The sequence below is a fragment of the Patagioenas fasciata genome, chromosome 20 (genome assembly GCF_037038585.1).
Source record: "Patagioenas fasciata isolate bPatFas1 chromosome 20, bPatFas1.hap1, whole genome shotgun sequence".
Taxonomy (NCBI): domain Eukaryota; kingdom Metazoa; phylum Chordata; class Aves; order Columbiformes; family Columbidae; genus Patagioenas; species Patagioenas fasciata.
The window spans coordinates 4,457,024-4,480,009 of NC_092539.1; the positions used below are offsets into that span (position 1 = coordinate 4,457,024).

The 22,986-nt window shown below is 50.0% G+C and overlaps 1 protein-coding gene across 2 annotated transcripts in view; it reads right to left on the bottom strand.

Annotated features, from left to right (window-relative positions):
- ASTN2 (astrotactin 2) overlaps positions 1–22,986 on the bottom strand; it is a 312,197-nt gene that overhangs the window by 10,193 nt on the left and 279,018 nt on the right. For both annotated transcript variants that reach the window (XM_065853591.2, XM_071817431.1), the window contains exon 20: positions 21,174–21,315. In XM_065853591.2, the coding sequence (XP_065709663.1) occupies positions 21,174–21,315 (142 nt within the window). The remainder of the gene's footprint in view (positions 1–21,173; positions 21,316–22,986) is intronic.

Consider the following 22,986-nt stretch of genomic DNA (forward strand, 5'->3'; position numbering starts at 1 on the left):
AGCACCGCCAGCCCCCTCTCTGCTCCCCGCGGGCCCTGCACACCCCACACGCGGCTGATAAGAGCTGACATTTGCACGGTAGCAATTCCCAGCACAGGACATATTCTCTCTGAGCAATTAGCACTAGTTCCTTAACAATACTTGCTGTCTGAAAGGACTCCAGAAGACTGCCAAGGAACCCACTGGTGTGCAGGGACAACTCCCATTTTCACAAAGCTGGGGCATGCAGGGGATGCACACGCTGAGCTCACCCAAGGGGATGCTATTTAATTCTTTGGCATGACATCATTTTCCTTAATTTATAAGAAATGTTGCTCAGAGTGGGAGCATCTCAGGAAGGATGTCCGCAACTGTGCAACTTCACAAGTACCACACACAGGCTGTTCTCCCGCTATAATTAAGGGACAGCAACAGAGCAATAGGGTAACATTGAATTCAAGGCAGGAGTGTAACTGCAGGGCTTTGCATTCCATCCCAGAGGTGCCACCATTCTTCCTCTTCTCTTCAACAAACGAAGGGTTCACGATGAGTAGAATCACAGAACAGTTTGGGTTGTAGGGACCTCCAAAGCTCCCCCCAGTGCCACCCCTGCCATGAGCAGAGACATCTTCACCAGCTCAGGTTGCTCAGAGCCCTGTCCAGTCTGGCCTGGGATGTCTCCAGGGATGGTTCATCCACCACCTCTCTGACCAACCTGGGCCAGGCTCTCACCACGCTCAGGGGTAACAATTTTCTTACTGTGTACAAGCAGTAAGAGGGATTAATGAGCAGATTACTGCTGCGAGCTGATCTCCATCCCCATCCTGGGGTCACTCACTGAGCCACGGCGCTTGTGTTGTTTTCTTTTTCAAAAGGCTGAGCACAGCTAATGTGTAACCTCTGCTCTACCCGTAGCGGCGCAATCAGGGAGGCTCCATTAGTTCTCAGGCAATCAGTGCCAGAGCACTTTCCTTGAAAACCAGCAGACTTTTATCAAAACATAATTGTAACATTTGGCAATTAGTGCCCACATCACCTATCCCATTGCCAGCGGGGTCACGAGGGAGCAGCTCTGCTTGGCAGGGTGGTAAAACACATCCCGCCCTTGGGGTGATACTGAAGACCTGCAGCAGCCCTTTGACTGCACTCTTCCCCTCTGCCCAGCATGCACAGAAGCAAAGTCACTCAGCTGCCAAGAGCAAGAGCATCTGTACTGGGTTAAAAAATGTATATCAACAAACAAGCCCTTCATTTCATCACTTTTTCAGATGATATTAAAAAAAAACCCCACAACATGTAAATGGAAAAACATCAGAATCAAAGTGATTTTGATCTGGTCAAAAATTCCTTTTTTTGAGAAAAGAAATACAATTGTTTTACCTCACCTGAAACCAGCTCTCTTTCAAGAACCTCTGAGGAAAAGTTTTGCATTTCTATTCACTCTGAATGAGATGTTTTGGAATCAGCACTAATAAATTCAGCTCTGGTGGAAGCTGGCAGCCCCGGCAGTGCACAGCCCTCTGCACCTCTCCAGCTCCTTCCAGCGAGGGATCTCAGAAGGTTTTAACATTAATTGTGGTCAAAAAGATCACCCTGAAGCACAGCAGTATTAATAGCTCTGTTTTATCGATGGTAAACAGAGACATATGGGGTGAAACATTGTGCCCCAGAGAGGCTCAGTGACATGAGCAGTTTGGAAACTCAGGAGATGATGTTTCCAGTCTTATTCTCAAACCACTTGACCATCCAGCCTCCCTGCCGCAAAAGACTTTTACAGCCAGTTAATGGCACAGTGCAGAGTGTTGGGGTTTATTCTTTTTCTTTTATTCCGGGAAACAGACAATTAAGAGAAATGAGTGTGAAGATCTGCGTCTCAGTGTAAACCGGCATTAAGAGGCTGATCTTGCTTGTTGCACCTACAACTCCGGCAGATGCAGGCGAGGAGCCACTGGCAGGGACAGGACCAGCCTGAGACCCAACAGGGCACGGAGAGGGACCACAGGAGGGATGGGGATGTCTGCACGGCAAATAAGGGGAAAACTGAAGCCAACACAACTGACGGATGGAGCTATGGGAGGATGCGGCAGCCTGCAGTCCAGCTCTATAGTGCGACGTGGAGATCTTCCTGCCATACCTACGTACAGAGTCTGGGGACAAAGATCAGAACAGGCAGCATCCCCACCGACGATGACGGAACTGCACCCGATTATGCCAACTCTGATAATTTGTGAAAAAAGAAAAAAAAAAAAGAGGTCAAAGCGTGGTTCTGAAGTGTTTTGCCCAAGGCAGAAGACGTCTGGGGTGAAGTCAAAGCCAGAAATGAAAATGTCTCAGACCCACACTCAGTGCACGAAACCACGTCAGACAACCTGGAATGCCATATGGCAGCTACAATCTGGCAGAGCCTCCTTCCTAACCTGGAGGTGTTTTGTTTAGCAATCAACTTTCCCCACGACGTTTTCTCATGTTCTCCCTCTGCTTTCCAAAGGAGCTTGGGGCTACCTGCTACCATCTCACAGCTGATCCTCTTTTTCACCCGTGCCCTCAGCAAGATCATACAAGCACACTTGCTTCTCTAGAAATACTAAGATGTATTTTGCCCAAAGAGGTTCCAAAGAGCATTTCACCACTGGAAGCACATACGCTCTTGGCAGAGATCAGCCCCTCCGTGCCTGGAAATGCTGCCGTCTCTGCAGCAAAACACAGCATATGAGTCCTATAAAGCGATGCCGCTTCGATGTTTACTACTATATTCAAATCTATTGGGACCCGAAGGAACTTTTAGAGGGAGATAGAAAGCAATTAACATGTGGCCTCATTAAATGTCAGCAACACCTTCCTCGTAGATACCCCACCCAACGTTGGCTGAAGCCTGGATTTTATCACTAGGCTCAAGATGCTTCTTAGGGGAGGAAGAGAAAGCGGATGGGGGGCTGTTAAAGCTTTGGTTCCTGGAAGCCAATGATTGTGGAAGACTGTGAATTGTATACCGAAAACAAATTAAAAAAAAAGAAAAATATGTTTCTGTCCTTTCTCATTGCAAACAACCCCCCACTAAAATACAAAATTCTAAAGACAAAAACATAAGGCTGATAACGAAACCCCAGAAAGTGTTATTTATTTATAGATAATGTCGGCTCATGTTTTTTCAACTCCAGCTCATGACGCTCATGATGTTTGAGTGTTTTACTCATGATCCTTATTTGCGGGAAGGGAGATAAGGACTTCTGCATCTGACCTTCCTTAGCTCTACGACTGATTTCTTTATATCCTACAGAGATACCACAGGCATTTCTATTCTGCCTTGTGAACTGCTCTTCCTGAAGCCTTTGGGCTTGTGCAGCTGCTCAGTGAGATGCCCTATGACAAACAAGATGCCCGGGCTGCAGAGAAAAGGGTCTGACAAGGAGCTGCTGAACACCAGTGGCTGCATCCAAAAGCAACGGCTGTGGCAAACCCTGGTATCCTAAGGAGATCCTTGCACCACCTAAATGGGGGACAGGGCAGAGACGCTGCTCCAGAGTCCAACATCATGCGGAAATATGCTCTCATGCTTTCCGAAGTGGTGCAACCACAAGATGCTCCTGCCAGTAGGGCTTGGCTGATGAGCCTGCGCTTGGTGTCTTGTTCCTGCAGCCACCCAACTCTGTTTTGCTGCTGGCTGCGGGAGCTGGGCGCAGGGCAGACCTGGTCGGTGTCACACACAAGCAATGGCAGCGCAGGTATCGCCAGCCATGATGCTGAGCATGATAACACAAACCCTGCCATGGCTGAGATCGCATCACCTTGGTGCTACATGCACATTCTGCCATGACCCTCTGGTCAATCACAGCTTCCCCATGCACAGCAAAAGGGGACAGCTCATCATGGCAGAGGAGATTTGGACCAGCTCAGTGCACACTGGGGAGAGGCACCAAGGGAGGGGACACCAACCTGCTACCACCACCCACCAAACTGCTGTTTATATATCATAAATCTTGTGCAAAAGGACCAACATCTTCTGCTCTGCATTGCCACCATTTATGGCTCTGCAGAAGGGCAATAAATACATGGCAGATAGCACCATCTTGAAAACAAAAAGGAAAGCCTTCCTCACAGTTCTACCAGCAAGAAAAGTACCTCTTATAACTGGGTTTGTTTTAACCATCCGTGACAAGTGACCCTGCTCCCGTCATGCGATGGAGGAACAGGTTAGCAGTGATGCTGGTGCCACGCCAGAGTATTGAAGCTTTGCTGTTTGTGCATGCACAGGGCTGTCAGTGAACTGTTCTCACAATTCACACCTTCTTTTTTTTTTTTTCCAGGACAGCAAATGCTATGAGACTAATTGTTATCCTCCAACAGATGCCTCCCAACAACACCAAACTACAGTTCTCAGATGGAGGGAAATAAATGTACCTGCCACAACATGCCTCAGGTGTGTGATGCCTTTTGGAAGCATATAAAACAGTGCCCATCAAATACTCCTGGCAGGAGGAAAAGCACAGGTTGCTCTGCAGAGTAAGGGGCTGTTTGTTCAAGGAGACTTCTGGAAAAGGGCACAGGAGACCTAATTTCTGAGGGCATGTGGAGCAGCTGTGGGGCTGCGAACGGGCTGGCACAGTCACGGGTCCACCTCTGCCCTGTGATAACCCTGGGAAAGTCACCCAGGGTTATCCACACTGCAAGGTTACCGGGGGAGATGCTGGGGGAAGGAGAGCATCACAGGAGACTGCTGAGCACGTCTACATGCACGGTCGATCCTCATGTAGCGCCAATGAATTCGCTCTGCTGGAGTACTACCAGTGTGAGCACTGAGGGATGGGAAAACGCTGCTCTGCGACTTTTGGCACTGAAATGGCATCTCTGCGTGGCACTGGGTCAGCATAGTACACTGCTCCAGGTCTCCTCAGCTTGCCCTCTGTCTCTGAGCTGCAAGGCCATGAAGAGCCCAGCCCTGCATTGGGGAAGGTGTAGGCTGGTCTCTGACTCTGCGCCCATGGTAGACGCTGCAATCCTGAGCCAAGCTGCGATGCGGATTCGCTCAGCTCTCTCTCCTTATAGCACTTCATCAATCTCTTTGTTTCAGATCCCTGTTGAACAAGATCCAAAAAAATGATGAAAGGGAAGGAAAGAAATTAATTAAAAATCCTGACTATTTCTTGCTACTGCCTGGATCCACTGCCTCCCTGCTAGAGAAATCCCCAGCATGACATTCACCTTCCCAGTCTCAGCTGCAGTCTCTAGTTTTCCCAAGATTTTCCTCGAAACCCCGTCAATAAACTCCAGCAGAGCAGCGATTCCCAGTAGCACCATGGCTGTGAAAGAGCGCCTTGATACACAGGCCACCTCCTGTTCCCCAGAGCCCTGTTCCTGAATGATCCCTGTGTTGGAGGGCCAAGATCCCACAAGGAGCCCCTTTGCCAGCCGGACACCTTGCACACAGCAGCGCCAAGATCGCCTTCGGCAAAAACGTGTTTCACTGGAACTGAGGAAAAGAACACCAGCCTGTTTCAGCAGGGCCGTGGTTTCACCCAGAAGGTGCAGCATGGTCAGCGCAGTCCTCCTGGACACCATGTCCTCAGGGTGCTGAGAGCACCAGCAGTGTCTCCTGTGCCCCCCTGCCCTTGATCTCCTCCTTGTCACCCCTGCTCCTTGCAATCACTGGTGAGGAGCAGATAATTACTCCCTCATCCTTGATAAGGTTTCTGCTTCCCCAGAGCATGGCTTGTGCTCAGAGTACATCTTTTTAGCTTTAACACCATGGATGAAGGAAGAGCTGAGCAAGCTTCCCTGGAGAGAGGGGCTACACAGCACAGAGCTTCTGACCGAGACGGGATGCAGATGGGAGAACAGTTCCTTGGCGTGGCAGGAGGACAGCACACCCAAATAAGCCGCCCTGACATGAAATAACATTAACACAGCCTGTGTTGCAACCCTAGGGCTTTAGCTCCTTGGCTTGCTCCAAAGAGCAATAAGTCTTTTATTAGCTTGAAGATGCCCAGCAGACCCTTAGGGTATCCCATAGGGTTGGTCCCTGAACTCTGAAGACAGGATGATGGCAGAAAAAGCAGGATCACTATGGAATTACCAGTTTTGGGGAGGATGGGTAGAGGGAGGGTGTTTGAGGTCTGTATTTCTTGGCAGTTGTGTCCTTGCTTTCGTCCTGCTGGCTGTGAGGATGAAGATTCACAGATGTGCTTATACAGGCAATGCAGTGAGAACTGGCCCAGCTCTTCACAATCTCCACAGCCTGTCTCAGGGCTGGGGGCAAAGTGTCCCCCCTCTCTGTGTGGCAGGGCCAGAGAAGGTCCCAGGTCACCCAGGATGTGAATTCTGATGTTCTTTGGTGAACCAGAAGGAGGTGGTGCTGAGACACTACATCCCAGTGCTTTTGGATCCAGTGAAGCAAAAGCAGTTTGTATCAGTCTGTCATGCACCAGAGTCCCTGTTCTTCTGGGACTCACCAAAAGATCCCTAACAAAGCCCTTGGACAAAGGTCAAACGAGTTGCAAATGGCTGCCTGTGCTGCTGGAACAATTCCCCTCACACCATGGGTCAGATTGATGCCTGAGGCTGCAAACCACAGGGGCTTGTCCCGCTCAGGCTGCAGGGCGATGTACCAAGCTGTCCTGGGCTCGGCATGGCCAGGGAGGGCTTTCCCCAGGCTCTGTGTCCCACACGTCCCTCAGGTCCTGCCCCAGCCTTTACAAGGGCACTGCAATGCCCAGGGATCCCTCCAGCTCTCCACAATCCCCCCAAAGCTCCGTCTCCTCGCAGGGTTTGGGTACCCCCAGGCAGCACCTGCATCCTCTCTCCCTCCTGCTGCAACACCTTCTGATTTCCCCTCAGGTCGGGGACAATCCTGCTCCTTGTCCCACAGACACCCCAAAGCCCCCAGCCCTGTCTCTGTGAAGGTTCCATGTTTTGGGCTAAGTAGTTACTCAGAGGTTTCTCTTGTCTTCTTTGCACGAGTCTATGGGTGGGTGGCTTTCAGCCTCATCAGAAAGCATTAGTCCTGCACGCTGGGTGGGTCTCCCAAGAGAGACACATCACTTTAGTACCATCCTCGTGCTACTCCTGGGACAGCTGCTGTCCTCCTGCAGGGCTTGGGGAGGCTGTGGCTGCAGGAGACGAAAAGGCTGCTCAGAAGGAGAGAGGGAATAAATCAAACTCTTCCTCCAGTTGTGCCGGGGAGAAAGGAGAGACAAACGAGGCCCTGGACCCCTGCAGTGAGCGCCACAATGGAAATGTTCTCAGCTAACCATACCAGCCATTCAACCTACCAACGCTGTGCAAAGCTTGGCCATCACCAGTCCTGGGGAGATGGGGGGAGAGGAAGGTTGTGACCCTTGGCAAATTGGGAAACGTTTGCCCCTCCCAACCTCACAGTCACTCTAAACAAGAACCAGACACTCCACAGTTTGCTACGCCAGGAGAACCCCTTGGTAGGGCTTGTTCTCATCCTCCTGGGGACTTGGCTTCCATCTGGGCTGCTGGTTGAAATCCAGCCCAGGCTGGTAGTGACTTCAAAAGACAGTGTCATCTGAGGAGTAGTGGGTGGTCCACAACAAGCGAGCCGATGGCTGACTGTTCTTATAGAAGCCACCACAATGGGGCCTCTTGCTTGACAGCCTCAGAAGAAATGCGAAGGGCTGCACGGACCGCAGGGAGTGGAGCTTGTCCTCTGCCCTGAGGGTGGTGCCTCTGCTGCAAGTCACCTTAGTAGGCTGTCACAGGGGCTTGACCGTGCACCCCTTCAAGCAGAGGCTGTCAATCCATCTATCTCCGTTGGGTTTGTCCCCTGCACAGTTGCCCAGCCCTAGCTTCACCCTCTGCATGTAACAGAGCCAAACAAAGCACCACAACAATAAGGGCACACAAAGGAACTGCTGGGAGGAGGGGGACGTCTCTGATTGCTGCGCTCACAGCATCCCTGGCAGGATCTTGACGTGCCAACCTCCAAGCGAGAGGCATCCGTACCCCGCGTTGGGCTGCGGGAGCCATCGGATCCCTGCAACAACGCCGTGATGCGGAGAGGATGGTGGCACAGCAGGATGCTGTGTGCCAGCGACCCCCAGCAGAAGGATGCCAGTCAGGTCTGCGGTCACCGCTGCCCGCACCCTCCGCACCCCCAGGACCCCGAATCGAGGGGGGACAGGGTGAGGTGCTGGCAGCGGGCGGGAGGTTCTCACAGCTCCGGCAGGCAGGCAGGAGGGCCGAGGGTAGGACGAGGGGGGAACCCGAAACAAATAATAAAAAACAAAATCCCAGTAAGCACGTTAGAATTCGTTTGAAGTGCAGAGGAGCTTTCAGGCAGGGTTATGTACATCTCCCAGCCCGGCGTGATTTACACATTCCTTGCAAGCAAAGGAATCTTCTCTGATTTGAAGTAAAACAGATGTTTGGGGTTTTTCTTCCCCCAACCCATTTTAATCATTTCTTTATTGAAATGATGGCTATAGAGCTGACCAGCGTGGAGTGAAGGGCCCTGCTACCCCCAGCAGACCTCTGCTGGGACCAGAGACCGGCTGCCCTGTAATTCGGGAGCGCTCCCCAACACAGCGGTGGCCGCGCTTGTGAACATGCAGAGATGCGCAGCCAGCCCTGATCTCCTGCAGATGCTGCTCCGGGGGCATCATTCCTGCAGGCTTCTTCCTTTGCTTTCCCCTCTGTGTGGAAAGAGCACAACTCCCAGCAGCTTTTCTTCCTTCTGCAGTTAGAGCTAACACACAGATCCTCCATCCCTGCTGCACCAGCCCAGATCCAGGAGACTTTCTAACCCTTCCTACCAGTCCAGGAGACTTGTGTTTGATGGTGGGACTTGCCCTTGCTCCTACACCTTAGCGTCACACATCACCTCCGTTGTGCTCTATCCAAGCAGTATCAATAGAGAAGGGCAGCCTGGGCGATGCCCACGGACTGGCAGTAGCTGTGCTGCTCACCGTCCCCTGTGCTGCACACACAGGGGACAGTGCTGGGCAGGTAGGTTGGAGCTAGGACTATAGAATCATGGAATGATTTTTCATATAGTAATTTCGGTTGGAAGAGACCCTCAAGATCATAAAGTCCAACCGTTAACCCAACACTGGCACTAAACCATGTCCCTGAGAGCCTCATCTACACACCTTTTAAACACCTTCAGAGATGGTGACTCAACCATCTATTGGTTTGAGGACTATGTGATTTCAGTCAAGTTATTTTGCCCCTGTTTTTGTGCCATGTTTTCCACCTAGGAAATCATCTGGGAAAGGAACTTCCTTCTCCCAGAGGAATGCAGAGCATCGAGTGCAGCCCGAGGCTTCTGCGTGCTGGTTGATGCTGCAAACTACCAGCAGACCCATGACCTCGAGTTTACACTGAGAATAAGTCATGCCCAGTAGCAAACCCATCCGGCTCCCCCATCTTTTTCTTTTCCTTTTTTTTTTTTAAACCCTGTTGTTATTTCTCAGTACTTCGTTGGTGGCAGGGCGGGAAGGTTTTTTGTAACACATTCACGTACCATTGGGACTCACTCCCATTCCCGTCTGGTACAAGAGATTGCACAAGAGAGAGAAACAAATGGGGATGAGGAAACGCGTGTTTATGAGAGACAGCGCAGTCATCGTGAGCAAGTGACCCCCCACAAGAGAACCGGCCTGGGAGCCCGTGGAGAGTTTCCATTCTCTCCTAACACTCCATTCATCCCTCGTTTCATACCTCCCCCGAGGCTCCGCGACTGGCCGCAGTCCCACAGCACAGCACGGGACTCGGACCCCCCGTGCGCCGCCTTCCGCGATATTTGTCGTTGGGGGGAAATAGAGAGATGTTGTTGTCTCATAAAGATAATGAATTGAGAAAGAGCAGCGCCCTTTGCTCTCGTGCTCCTTGTTTTCTTCCCGTGGAGGAGCAGCGAGTCCTCCCTCCTGCATCGCTCAGCGCCCTCCCCGCTGCCCATTTCGCCTCTGCCCATTACCCCTGTGCACCCCAGTGCCCATCCTCACGGGGTTCTTTGTTAACACCCCCGATGGAGGTTTGCATGGGCCTTTCTCACTCTGTGTGCTGTGACCACTGCAATGAGCATTCTCCTGACCCGATCGGGAGCCCTCTGTATAATCCAAACCACATTGCTGCCTGATCGGACACGGTCACCAGTAAATAACCTTGACTGCAGTGATCTGGAAGAGCGAGGGATCCTATACCACCGCTATTAATGATTTCAGATTGTACATCATTTGCAGATGACACAGAGAAGGTTTCATTCCTCGCTACTCCCTGCCGAGGCACCTTCCCCAGGACAGTATCTGCCTCCACTCAGCTGGCTCTAAGCTAAAGTCACCTGGGTGACAATTACTCCTGCCCGACACTGGTGTGCACGCAGGGAATGGTGATGGATGATCTCTGCATTCCCGCATGTGTTGCAGAGCTCGCAGCAATGGGGCTGGGGTCCCCCTGCAAACAGGTGGGGCATTAACAAAACCAAAAGCAATCGCCCATGCACACATACTACAACTCACTTGAGTCCCTCTCCCTCCTGCTCCCGCAAGCCCCCCGCTGCCTCCCCCCTTTCTCCACACACCTCAATTTCATTATCTCTGATCTTGAGCTGCCTATTACATGCTTTTTGCCAACATAAATATTTAATCCCAGTGTATTGCACAGAAAGGCCCTTGTGGAGTTAATACTTCAACTCATGTTTCCGCTTCGAAAACAATTCGACGCGTGGCGGGGCAGCAGGGACAAGCCAGGGACAGAGCCAAAAGCTGGGGAGCTGTGTGGGGCGATGCAGGGGGGGCTTCACGCCATGGGCGGGGCTGCATCAAGGCTGCTCTGCTGGAGGGTTTGGATAAGCACTGGAAGCGCCACAGGGATGTCACTACATGTTGCTGCCGGGGGACACTGCCAAGCGAAACACAAGGTGCAGCGCTTTGCTGGGCTGCAGGGATATTTAGGATATTCTGTTCTCTGCAGTGCCTGGGGTGGAAAGCTTTCCGTGAAGGGTTTGCTTCACCTGCCAGGGCATGGGGCTGAGCAGCCAAATTATCACAGGCTGCTCTACGTGTGCACTGTCGCATCTCATAGAATCATTTTGGTTGGAAGAGACCCTCAAGATCATCAAGTCCAACTGTCAACCTAGCACTGTCAAATTCACCTCCAAACCGTGTTGCTAAGAACCTCATCTCCATGTCTGTTCAGTCCCTCCAGGGATGATGACTCCACCACTGGGCAGCCTGTTCCAACGCCCAACAACCCCTTCCAGGAAGAAATTTTTCCTAATACTCTAATTTTTCTCAATATCCAATCTATCCAATCTCCTCATCAAACACCTCAAAACACATCTGCACACCCCAAGGTTATTTAGAGCAGAAATGACTTCACCTCAGATGGGCTATGGGATAAGGGTTATGGGATAGTGGGTTGATAGGGCTATTGGGTAGCACTAAGGCATACGTTCCTGCTGCTGGTATGGGAAGGACCCCCAGCAAAGTGACATACAATAGGGAGACCTGCAGTAATATCACTGTTGGGCATTATCCCAGACTTGCTCTGGGACAACTAAGCTCACAATTAAGCAAGAAGATGCTGTTATTAAGACAGGAACTTCCCCAGGAGAACAGGCTACCCAAGGCGGGAACGCACATCAGTCCTTGCCCATGAGGGACAAATGCTCCTGCAAGAAGGGAGGTGAGTGTAGGGCCAAGAAGACGACTTGCAGTGGGAGATGTTCAGAGGAAGGAGCTTTCAGGTTCCAGACATAGCTCAGGTTGCTGCTGCTCTACAGCTTCCTCAGCAGAAACCAAGAGGAGAAGAGATGGAAGAAAAGCAATGAGCTGATTCACAGGTATGACAGCCCAGAGCTGAGTCGAGGTGAGCAAACAAGCCCACCTCACCGAGCCGCCCCCAGGGGTCTGGGCAAACATCTACTAGTGACCCAGCACCGAGCTCTGTATGGGGGGCTCCCTTCGCACCCCTTCCTGCCAGGGCAGCGGGTCTCTACACCCCACTCCATCAGGACAGGACCCTGGCCCAGCACCCCCTCCATCCACCAGCCTCTCAACAAAAAGCCTCACCCTCTACTTCTCTTTTTTTTTTTCAGAAACATTTAAATTATGACATAAGTTTTGGCTCCGAGGGTTTTCAGTGAAAAGCCAGGGTATTCTCTTTCCCCTTTTCATAACAGAAACCATATTGCTGTATAATCAAATTTATCTCATTCCTGATGAGGGAAGTGAGTGTGTGTGTGAGGTGACCAGGAGCGATGGGGGAATGTGCGCTGGGAGCATTCATTCTGAAGGTGCTCAAGGTAAATACCCTTGGCAGTATGAAGCAGCATCAGGCTGGAGAGATCAAGCAGAGACCAAATGGGCCACAGCTCCAGCAGGAAGAACCATCCATGGCAAGTCACACCTCACTATGTAGGTGCCACTTGCACAACCAAGCAGCTACTTCTTGGCTTTCTCTCTCATTTTATTATGCTGTTCTCCCCACTGTATAGGAAACCTAGGAAAGGGTAGCTCAAGTTTAACATGCCTATTTTACATGTGGGAAAACTCAGGAAGAAGCAGCTACCTTGAGGTTATTTGCTAACTTTGAGTGTCTCCATTTTACATGGACCTACTCCGGTGCAAGTTCAGTTGAAGACAATGGGAACTGTGGCTCTGCCAGTGAAGTCTCAAGTTGCACCAGGGAAGGCTCAGATTGGATATCAGGAAAAAATTCTTCACGGAAAGGGCTGTGGGGCATTGGAACAGGCTGCCCAGGGCAGTGCTGGAGTCACCATCCCTGGAGGGGTTTAAAAGGTGTTTAGACGAGGTTCTTAGGGACATGGTTTAGTGCTAGAATTAGGTTAGGTTATGGTGGGACTCGATGATCCCAAGGGTCTCTTCCAACTGAAATGACTCTATGATGCTCCCAAAATGGAGATGCCTGAATTCACTGGGTACTTTTGCAAACACAGGTTCTGAAGCAGGGACTTGGTCATTTAAGCACTAACACAACTCGAGACATGCAATGGGGGCTGTGAAGCTGAGGGATTTCTTAAGCCTCAGGACATACAACTGGGAAAGGTCCTAACACCAGTTTCAGCGGAGAAATTGCAGGTCATGCCCTACCATAGTCCTGCTCCATCACCTGAACCCAAGGCTGCCCAAGGTCCAGGGAAACAACACATCCCATCGGCACCAGCACAGAAAAGCCCAGATGCACTCAGTATCCTCACACTAGGAAAACACAAGCAATCTTCTTTTGCACAGGGGAAACAATCCCAAAATCCAAGGAATAAGTTAAAGGTCACAAGATCTGCTGGGAAGCAGCTGAGTTCAGTGAACGCCTGTGCAGGGCTCTGCCACCGTCACTGGTCCCCCGTGACAACCTCCCTGCAGCTGGGAAACAGCCTTGTCCTGCGGCCTTGGCAGGGAGAAGGGGTGGCAGAGCTGGAGGGCTCATTGTGTGCTGATAAAGCCCAGTGTTGCACGACCAGGAGGTGGGTGCTTGCAGATGTAACGCTCTGCACAAGCCAAAGATTAAAAGAGAAATGTATTTTTTTAAAATATGTAGCCAAAAAAAAAAGGGAAAATGCTGATAACAAAGTGCTCTCTGGGAGATTAAGCTGTTGAAAGACTCTCTATGCTGGTGTTGTTACAAGAAAAGGATGGAGTGGGATGTGCTGCAGGTGTCCTTTGGAAAGATGAAACAAAACAAATGTCCAACTAGTTTTATGGACTTGCAGGCTGCATATATGCACATTGCTGGTCTGAGCTGGGACAGATCTTGTAGGTAATGGCATCCAAACTTCGCCTCTAGAGTGTGGAGGAAAAGATAGGTAGGTAGAATTCATTTGTGACTTACTCTTTTATTTGAATCATCATCACTTTTTGGGCCCAGTATCTCCAGCTTTTGGGCCCTGGGGTCCCATTCAGTCCAAGCTGATTTAATCCCTGGGCTGTGGATACAGCTCTGGCTTCAAGTTTGTTCAGCAGTATCTGAACACCTGGGTACCAGAGCAGCTTGTCACATCCTTCCTGGGGCACATTTATAGTTATGGCTGAGCTGCTTTTGGCCATTCCTTAAGGCTAGAATTAGTCTATTAAAAACTTGAATTGTCTGCAAGCATCAGGTTGAGCTGCTATGGGGTGCAGGGCAGCACTCAAAGGAGGAGGCAAAAATTTCCCATCCGAACATCAAAGTGCTGACTGGCAACACAGGAACCCACACATGCCAAATCTGACCATCATTTTGCAGAGACAAAGCCTGTCTGGGGTATACAACAGCTATCCAGCCCCAGAACAATGCACGGTGAAGGGACAACCACCCCAACAGAGACGTGAGCAGGAACACATTGCTAGCACCATAGCCAGTAAGGTACGAGCTCCAATCCTGCTGCAGACCAGCCCTGCCAGCCCAGAGTTGCACCCTGTTATGTCCCCCATTACAGCCCCTTGGTCTCCACTTGCTTTGGTAGAGCAGGTGTAAAGCTACACTTAGCAAAGACTGCCAGGCAAACGCAGCCGTGCTGCGTCCGCCTAGGGCTAGCCTGCTTGGATCCCTCTGCATCATGCCTGCCTATGATTTAAATTCCAGGATCAGCATGGGCAGAGCTTGTTTTGGGCTGTGCCCACCCCAGCAGGACTGAGAGCAGGACCGGGAGCTGCAGCTGTGAGGTAACACTGCCTCTTTGTGTCAAAGCCCTGGTGCTGCCCCCCGCAAGGCCAGTGAGCATCGCTCCTGCTACGCGCCTGCAATGGAGATGCAGCTGCAGGAGCTTCATCTGCACGCTGGCAATGGAGGGGAAGCTCCAGCTGGCAAAGTGGCATCACCCACTGTCTCTGGTACTGTGTAAAAATAGTCATTTTGCTGCCAGATCGGCTTTGCTGGGAAACAAACAAACAAACACCAACACACCGAGAACAAGAACAAGAAAGAGGGGAGAGCGTGAGGCACCAAGGCAGCCAGCAGCATTTTTGAGGACCTGCCTCAGCTTCTTTGTTATGACCTCTCTGGTAGCTGAGTCCCAGACTGCATGAGGAAATTAGGAAGAGGAAATCCAGTTTTTTGGGCAGGAGGCGCTGCTCAAACCCCTGAGTAAAAAAAGCAACTCTCTTAACTGTTCTGCTGGAGTGGGGCTTACGTGACCTGTGAGCAAGGGTATCCCTCAACCCTGCTCAGCTCCAGCCCACTGAAGAGCTTCAGATATGTCACATCACCTCTCCCTGCCTCAGTGTCCCTAACTAGGACATGGCCAACAAGAACAAAAACGTTTGCCCTTCTCCTGGCCCATTTCTCCTCTACAAGATAAAATAATCACCCACTCCAAGGAGTGAATACCTTGTGTTCTGGAAGGGAAGAGGGTTCAAACTCTGCTGTAAGATTCAAAACAACATGACCCTCAGATATCCAGCCTTCAGGAAAAAGGTGATCTGTACCATGGAGAACCGACAAAGGACTCCAATGCAGCAGCACAGTACAGCTTTTGCTGGCTCCGAGGCAAATCAAAGCCAGCAACACCTGTGTTATTTATATCTTATCCCTTGCACTTGTTCTCCCATTAGTAAATGAGCTAAGAGTTCAATGGATCTATGTCTGTGGCATGAGGTTTCTACACAATCAGAAATAAGAATACCCTCTGAGTCTGTAACTGTAAAGGGTTGGCGATGGGGAAAAAGGTGGAATTGCAATGGTCTACCTGTTGTCTACCAACAGATGAAGAAACCAAACTCCTCCTCTCCACCCTGTTACCATTTCCAGGAAGAATTCTATTTTTACACTGTCCCCCAGTTGCAATGCCCTACACAACGTGCCCATGCCTGCCAGCCTTCCTGCAGCCACCCTCAGAGGTGCGAATGGGACTGGACCCAGCCAGGTTTGGGGCTCAGGTACCAGGAGTTTTTTAGAACAAAAGCACCAAGAATGTTATTTCAATCCAGACATCTTGAGGAAAGGGTGAGGAGGAGACGGCCATGGTAGGCAAAAAGGCTGTTCTGTTTCTCTTTGTGACATGAGGTATATGAGCAGAGGTGGAGAATTTGGGGAGGACAACTTGGTCTTTCCAGTAAGAAGGAAGGAGATGCTCTTACAATTGGCAGATACTGGGGAAGAAGGTTCCATTGAGATTGGAGGAAAGATACCTCCTGACTCCAGATCTGTCCCAAGTGGCTGAATACTGGTGGCACAGACAGATCAGGAGGAGAATTCAGGCACAAAGCCGAAGGCAAATGGTTGGTACAACAACACTGTAGCAGCACCTGGAGGCCCTGATCTGAGTCACCCAGGCTGGGCTGCACACAGAGATAGCGAGAGAGCCTAAAACCTGACCTTATAAAGGGAACAGGCAAACAGATGAAGATGAAAGTGAGACAAGGTGATTTGCATCATTCAGGAGAACAAATGGCAACGTTGGGAAGAGCCTCCAGCACCTTCACTCGCCCTGAATAAAGCATGACTGTCTTTTCTGTGGCTTCTGTATGTGTACTCTCCTAATGCTGGAAACTTCAACAGGAGCCCAACCTTCTGTGGACGGGACTACATTAACAGCAGCAGAAAGAGAGACTATTTCCTTCTGCTGAGCCCCTGACTGACCTGTACAGACCATCTTCCATAGGGCAAATCCACCAGACAGCTTTGTGCTGGACTGACTTCAACAAAACCACATCTGAACCAGCATTTGGGCAGTCTGGTTGTGAAGCAACCCTAAACTGCTGAGGAAGAGTGAGCCTGCAGTTAGAGCACTGGCCTGGGATTTAGCAAACACTTGTTCAATGTCTGACTTGCCTTGTTTGAGCTTCTGCAAGCCAGAGAAGAAACTACAGCCATACACCACTTGGCTTCAGGAAGCTGGAGAGCATGTGGAATAGAAGAGGTGGATTCAGTGAAGCAGCACAGCTCCTGTGCACACAGGAGACTCAGCCAAGGGCTGTAACAGATGTGTTTTAACCCATGCCACTGAGCTATTTGGGATCTGCCTCCTATTGCTCCAGTGCTCACTCACGTGTCTTCCTGACGGAAGACCAACAATAACAATTAGTATCATATAAAGAGCAGCAGATTGCTGCCAGCATTAGCACGCTTTCGAGCACCAAAGGTTTCCATTCCACTTTTTATCCCAGCTCTGCATGAGGCAGAGGTCAGGGCAACATTCATCAGCCTTGTTCTGGGCCAGCTCCTTTAGCACATCCAGTCTGCTGAATGGCAACTGCTGTCTCTCCGTGCTACGAGGGCTTCCCCTACTCAATGCTTTTGCCTCTTGCCTTAAGCTCACCAAAACAAATTCTGTTCCCTGTTGGCCAGCACACGGTGACAGAGGTTGAGCCTGCCCACACTGGCCATGGTCTCCAGGGGATGACACTGGCCGGGCAGGTCTTGGCTGCGGATGGGAGCCTTGTGTGGTCATTCTGAACTCCAACTGAATTCTACCCGACGGGAGAGCCCAATCTCCATCCTGTAGGAAGGGGTTTCCACCTTTCCAATGCTCCTGAAACACACTCTCCCAGTGCCTTTGGGCTGATTTAGGATTACTCCAGGGAAACCCTATCTGAGCCAGCAAAGGGAACGTAAATTCAAGGCTCCTTCTCAGCACATGAACACACTCCAAGGAAAGGCTCTGGAAGGGATCCTGATGACTTCCATATTATTTCCAGTAAATTTTGTGCTGATTCTTGGCACAAACACCGGAAATGAATGGGCTAGGTCAGGAATGTAAATAAAGTGCAACATTGGGATTTAATCTAATCTATAATTATAGTATATGTGGCCAAGGGAAGAAGCTGGTGTGTTTGCACTGCAGCTCCACTGAGGAACTGGAGGGGGTTTTCATTTCCCTTCCCAAAATTTCCCTTTTTGGCTGAAGGATACTTGGTGTCTCCCCAAGTATGTGAACTGAACGTGCTGGGCTGGCAAAGCTGCTTTCCAGCAGCCAATCAGGTACAGCTCAGTGAAGAGGCATCCCCAGGCACGCAGGGAAGGATGAGGGGAGAAGCTGAGATGGATGAGCTGAGCTGAAGGCTCAATGAAGCTGCAGGATGCACAGGGGAAGCTCCTGTCTTCACAGTAAAGACATCGGTTGGGTTCGTAGAGTGCTGAGATATATAAGGGCCATGAGCAATGTAAGCTCGGTTCTCCAGGCTGAGTTTGACCTCTGAGACAAGCCAGAGCTTCTTCTCTGGACTGGTGTTTGGTGCATCACCAGTTGCTTGTCACAGCGTGGTGCTCCCAGGCTCCCAAACCATCAGTTTGACTGGCTGGTCCATGCAAGACGAGGACTCAACAGACACACAACTTACCCTCTGCCTTCCTGACCCCATCCGTTTCCATATCCACCTAGGAGAAAGCTTCACAGACTGTTCTGGTCTAGCTGACTTCTGAGGAGAACAATCCCCTCTCCTGTGATGCATTTTGCAAGAATTATAAGACTTCTGTTTTTTACGACCTTAAACTAAACTTGACAGTCTTCAAGGAGCATCTTCAGTGTCCCTGTGTGTGTGCACACAAGCACATTCACATGGATCCCCACGTCTGACACACAGGCAGAAGTGTCTACACGTGTACACGAGCGTACGGAGCACATGCATCTTTGCTGACATGATTTACTCCCCCTCTGAAAAACCTCCATGCAGGGAATGGCATCTCAATCCCAGTGTCCTACAGGCAGGGGAAAAAAAAGGGCTGACAGGGAACACATTTTTGTCAGACTGAAATTGCAAAGGACAAAGAAACTAGTTACCCTTTTGTTAGTTTATGTTTTGAAATTACAGAAGTCTCAAAAGCAGAGGAATCAATCAGACTTTGTTTATTTGTTTGCTAGTAGAGCATTTTCTGGTTTTGTTTTTCAAACTCAAGCCCAGCTTTGATCTCAGTCTGGTAATACTCCAAACAAATGGTCAACAACAGAATGTAATTGCCATAGGTACTACAGAAGCAAAGGGACTGGATGTCTGACATTTAAAGAGAAGAAGAGACTTCCATGATCTCACAGTCCCCTCTCTTGGTTTACGTGACACCCTCAGACTACTGAACAAGCAAAAGCATTTGCTTTTGAAGAGCTCTGATGCTGCAGACTCTGTGTGCTCACCTAAGAGCCTAGAGAAAAGCACAGCTCCCTGCTGAGTGGCTATAATCAGGATTATACCCAGGCCAGAGCCCTTCCAAGATCATTGTTTTTTTCCACAGAAACAAATGCAACAAGCAGAAGAAATTCAATTCAAGAAATGACCCTGTGCCCGTGTTTCTGTTGTTGTTACGTCTGCGTGGGCTCAGAACAGAGTGTCAGCCTCACATTTCACTGTTCTGGCTTTCTTCATGCTGTGTTGCAACTGTGCGGACATCTGAACAGAGGAATATTTAATGTGGGTGCCTACGTAGCTGAGAACATACAGATGGTCAGTAAACACGTGCTGGTTGGGTCCCAAATGTGCTGGGTACACATGCACCCACAGCCGTGCGTGTAAACAGGGCGAGCAGCAGGCGATGGGTCTGGGTAGGTGTGCTGGGCATGCAGCATGAGATGCCGAGGAGGGCATGCTGTGATGTGTGTGCACGCATGTTTTTTGGATGCCCAGGACTGCGGATCCATACCCCAGGGGTGCCAACAAGAACATGTGTCCATACATGTGCACTTATGCGTGCACAGCCCTGGGAATGGCGTGCCAAGCCCTGCTGAGCGTCAGCTGCGGGACAGAGCCAACCCTGTGCATCACCCCAGGGCCTGTCCCCGGAGAAGGACAAGGTCCAAAGCTCCTGGATGCCAGGGGACTGCTGCCTGCTGGCTGCCTGCAGCCAGGGCTCACCACAAAAAGCTACTGGCCCTCACCCAGGGGCACCCACAGAGAAACAGGGGCTGCCCACAGCCACCCCCAGGACACACGGCATCACCGACCTCTGCTCACCCCCCCAACAGCAACGCACCTCACGCCTGCAACACAGCAGCCTGGCCTGGACCAAAGGGATGACACAATCCCGGACAAAGCCAGGGCTCTCCCAGCCCTTTGCAGACATCAGGAATTAGATCACAGAGCCCCTCAAGCGATGGGCGAGTGCAATTATCCCTGCCCAGCAGATGGAGAAGATGATCTGGCAGCCCAGGCTGCTCAAGAGCCAGACCTCCTGGCTCCCAGCTCCTTCCCCAGCAAACCCAGCGGCTCTTCCCTCGCCCACTGCCCCTGGCAGCCACAAGCCAAACGGTTGAAAACCCAAACCCGGATGATTTTATGGGCGGTGGGTGATTAGCAAGCACTGTGGTCGCTCCAGCCTCCCCCTGGCACCTTTTTAGGGCAGCCTCATTCCCCGAGATATTAATAATTGCATTTATGCATTATATATATTTAACAGGAAAACATTTAAAATTATTAAATGGCAAGAGGTATCACTTGGAGCCCGCTCCTGGACACAGCCTTGGCCAAGAGATGCATAATAAAGGCTTCTCCTTCCTCGGAGGCTGTCAACATACTGAACCGGGGGGCGGCGGAGGGGGAGGCAAAGGGAAAGTATTAATCAAGATCTTTAAAAGTCCTTGCTGACAGACCAGTTGCCAGCTCTCACTTTAAATGCTTTTGTGGTCCCATAAAAAGTTTCATTACTCACTACAAAATGTGTTTTAATTATTACAGTCATTCTGACATTAAGCCTTGGGTGTTTCTCTCTTGCTCACTCTGTCTCTCCTCTGTCTCCTTGCTTTTTTAATCAGTTTTTCTCTCTCTTACTGTCCTGACTCCTGATATCCCCATCAAGACAGAGGATGCCCTGACTAACGAGGCAGATTGAAAAGCCCAGACCCCCTCCAAACAATACTGAAGGAGAAGCTAATATTTGGATGCCAAAATTATCTCTTTGCTTCGCACATGAATTACTCTGTAGGACTCAAAATGGGAAATCCAATCCCATGTTGTCAATGATATCTCAGAAGACTCAAGTGAACAAGAACATCAGCACCAGATGAATTCGGGGTCTCTCTGATGTGGTGTATGTGTCCTACTAATGTAAACAGCAACTTACACAAACAACAGCAACCACATTTTTGACACCTGGCTACTTTGGTCCACCACGCATTTGGTCAGAGTGGGCAAGTTGCTTCAGTCTGACCATGTTAGCTCAGTTCATCCATCAGAGACAACACTATCCCACCAGAGTTTAATTATTCGCCCAGTATCTAGTATAACACAGTGCTGACCAAAAATGTTAATAACAACAAAAGAAGAGCATTGGAGACCGTCCTGTGCCCCCAGCACCTCCCACATGCCCCTCCTTACTTGTATAGACCATCTGGTTCCAGGCACTTGAAAATCACTGAGTAGAGGCTGGTTTCAGGGACGTCTCCATGGCTCCTACCCGCTGCCACGCAGGATGTTGCAAGGCCAGAAAGCAAATCATCTGCAAAGCTCAAGGATTCTCCTGGAGAGCAAAGAGAGGAGAAAGCCCAAAACATCAATGCAGGTGCTAAATTATTGGTGACCATTTAAAAAACACTGCATAGAATCATTCTGATTGGAAGAGACCTTCAAGATCATCAAGTTCAACCGTTAACCCAGCCCTGGCACTGCCCCATGTCCTGAGAACCTCATTTCCATCTGTTCAGCCCTCCAGGGATGGTGACTCCAGCACTGCCCTGGGCAGCCTGTTCTAATGCCCCACAGCCCTTTGGGGAAGAAACTGTTCCTGCAGACACACAGCTACACAGCACAAGCAATCAACCAAGTCTCACTGGCTGTGGCTGTCAGGAATGGTCCCAAGTCTATATGGAGAATGTCACCTATGGATGAAGTAAGTAAAAAACGCACTTGGGCCACCAGCTGTAACAGAGACCCGCTGCAGAAAACACGGCCAGGGCACTGCAAGGGTGAATCACAGAGCGTACAGGCAACCTGTGGACCCATTGCAACCACCAGGCACAGAACCACCATCCAGGGATGGGCTCCAGGTCCCCAGAGAGCGGGAAGCCTGGCTAATTAGGGCTTCTGGCCCTAACCGCACATTCCATTCTTAAAGGGGATAGGGTCTTTTTCAAAAATCATCTGTCACAGTGAAATGTGCTTCTGCTATCTTAGATTATCAGGAAATAAGATGTTTTTAGAGCTTGGATGCAATTACTCTCAATGTGCTGGAGTTTTTGGGGGTGTTGGTTTATTTTATTTTATTTTATTTTATTTTATTTTATTTTATTTTATTTTATTTTATTTTAATCAGTAGTTTTGCATTCCCTTTCATGTGCACTCTCCCAGCTCCTGGAGCTCTGACCAAAGCTCCTTCAGCTGTGCTGAGGGACACTTGCCCCTTTAAAAGCATTCAAAGAAAAATACTAACTATTAAAAATGCTGAAAAACTCTTTTTTTTTTTGGACTTCTGATTCATTAAGCTTATTAAGCACTTAGATCATAACCCAGCTGAAATTGAAAACGCTCCATTTATTAAGCTTTTTGGGCATGATTATCCACTGCCGTGCAACCTGTCTCCTTGCGCAGGGCGGGCTGTCTATCAGACAGAGCTCATTGCGTTCAGTTCTCATTTTCCATCAGTGTAACCGAAAGCCCAAGGTAGCGAGCAGTAGAAAAGATTAGAGCAGCTGCCCTGGTTGTGCCCCCACTCTCACCGATGGCAGTCGGAGAACAGGCAGATGATGGAGTTATGCTGGTAGAAGCAAACCTGGAGCCAGATCGCAGCGCCGGGTACCTTGTGCATGTGTAAATGTCAAGACACCGCAGCCGAAGGAGGAGGAAAATTCCCTTCTCAGCACTTTATTTTTCTAAAAGCAAAAGTGACTGAGGGCTACTGAAATGAAGCACAAGTCTAGGTTCTTGGTTCAGACCCTAAGAAATAACACAGGGGTTTAATCAGCCCAGAACGTCTTGCTGTGCGGCTGGATTATCCAGGTAAAAGAAAAATCCCCCCTCTTCAGCCCCCCAAGATGCATTTACGTCTTGTCTCAAAATACACAACGCAGTAACAAATGTCCCCCTTGGCTAGAGAAAAGAGCAGCAATAAATTCTTTTCTTCCCTAAAGGAATCTAAGCCTTAATTATTCATTTTAATGCTCCCAGCACAACTTGTTCTTTCCAAACTTTTTCA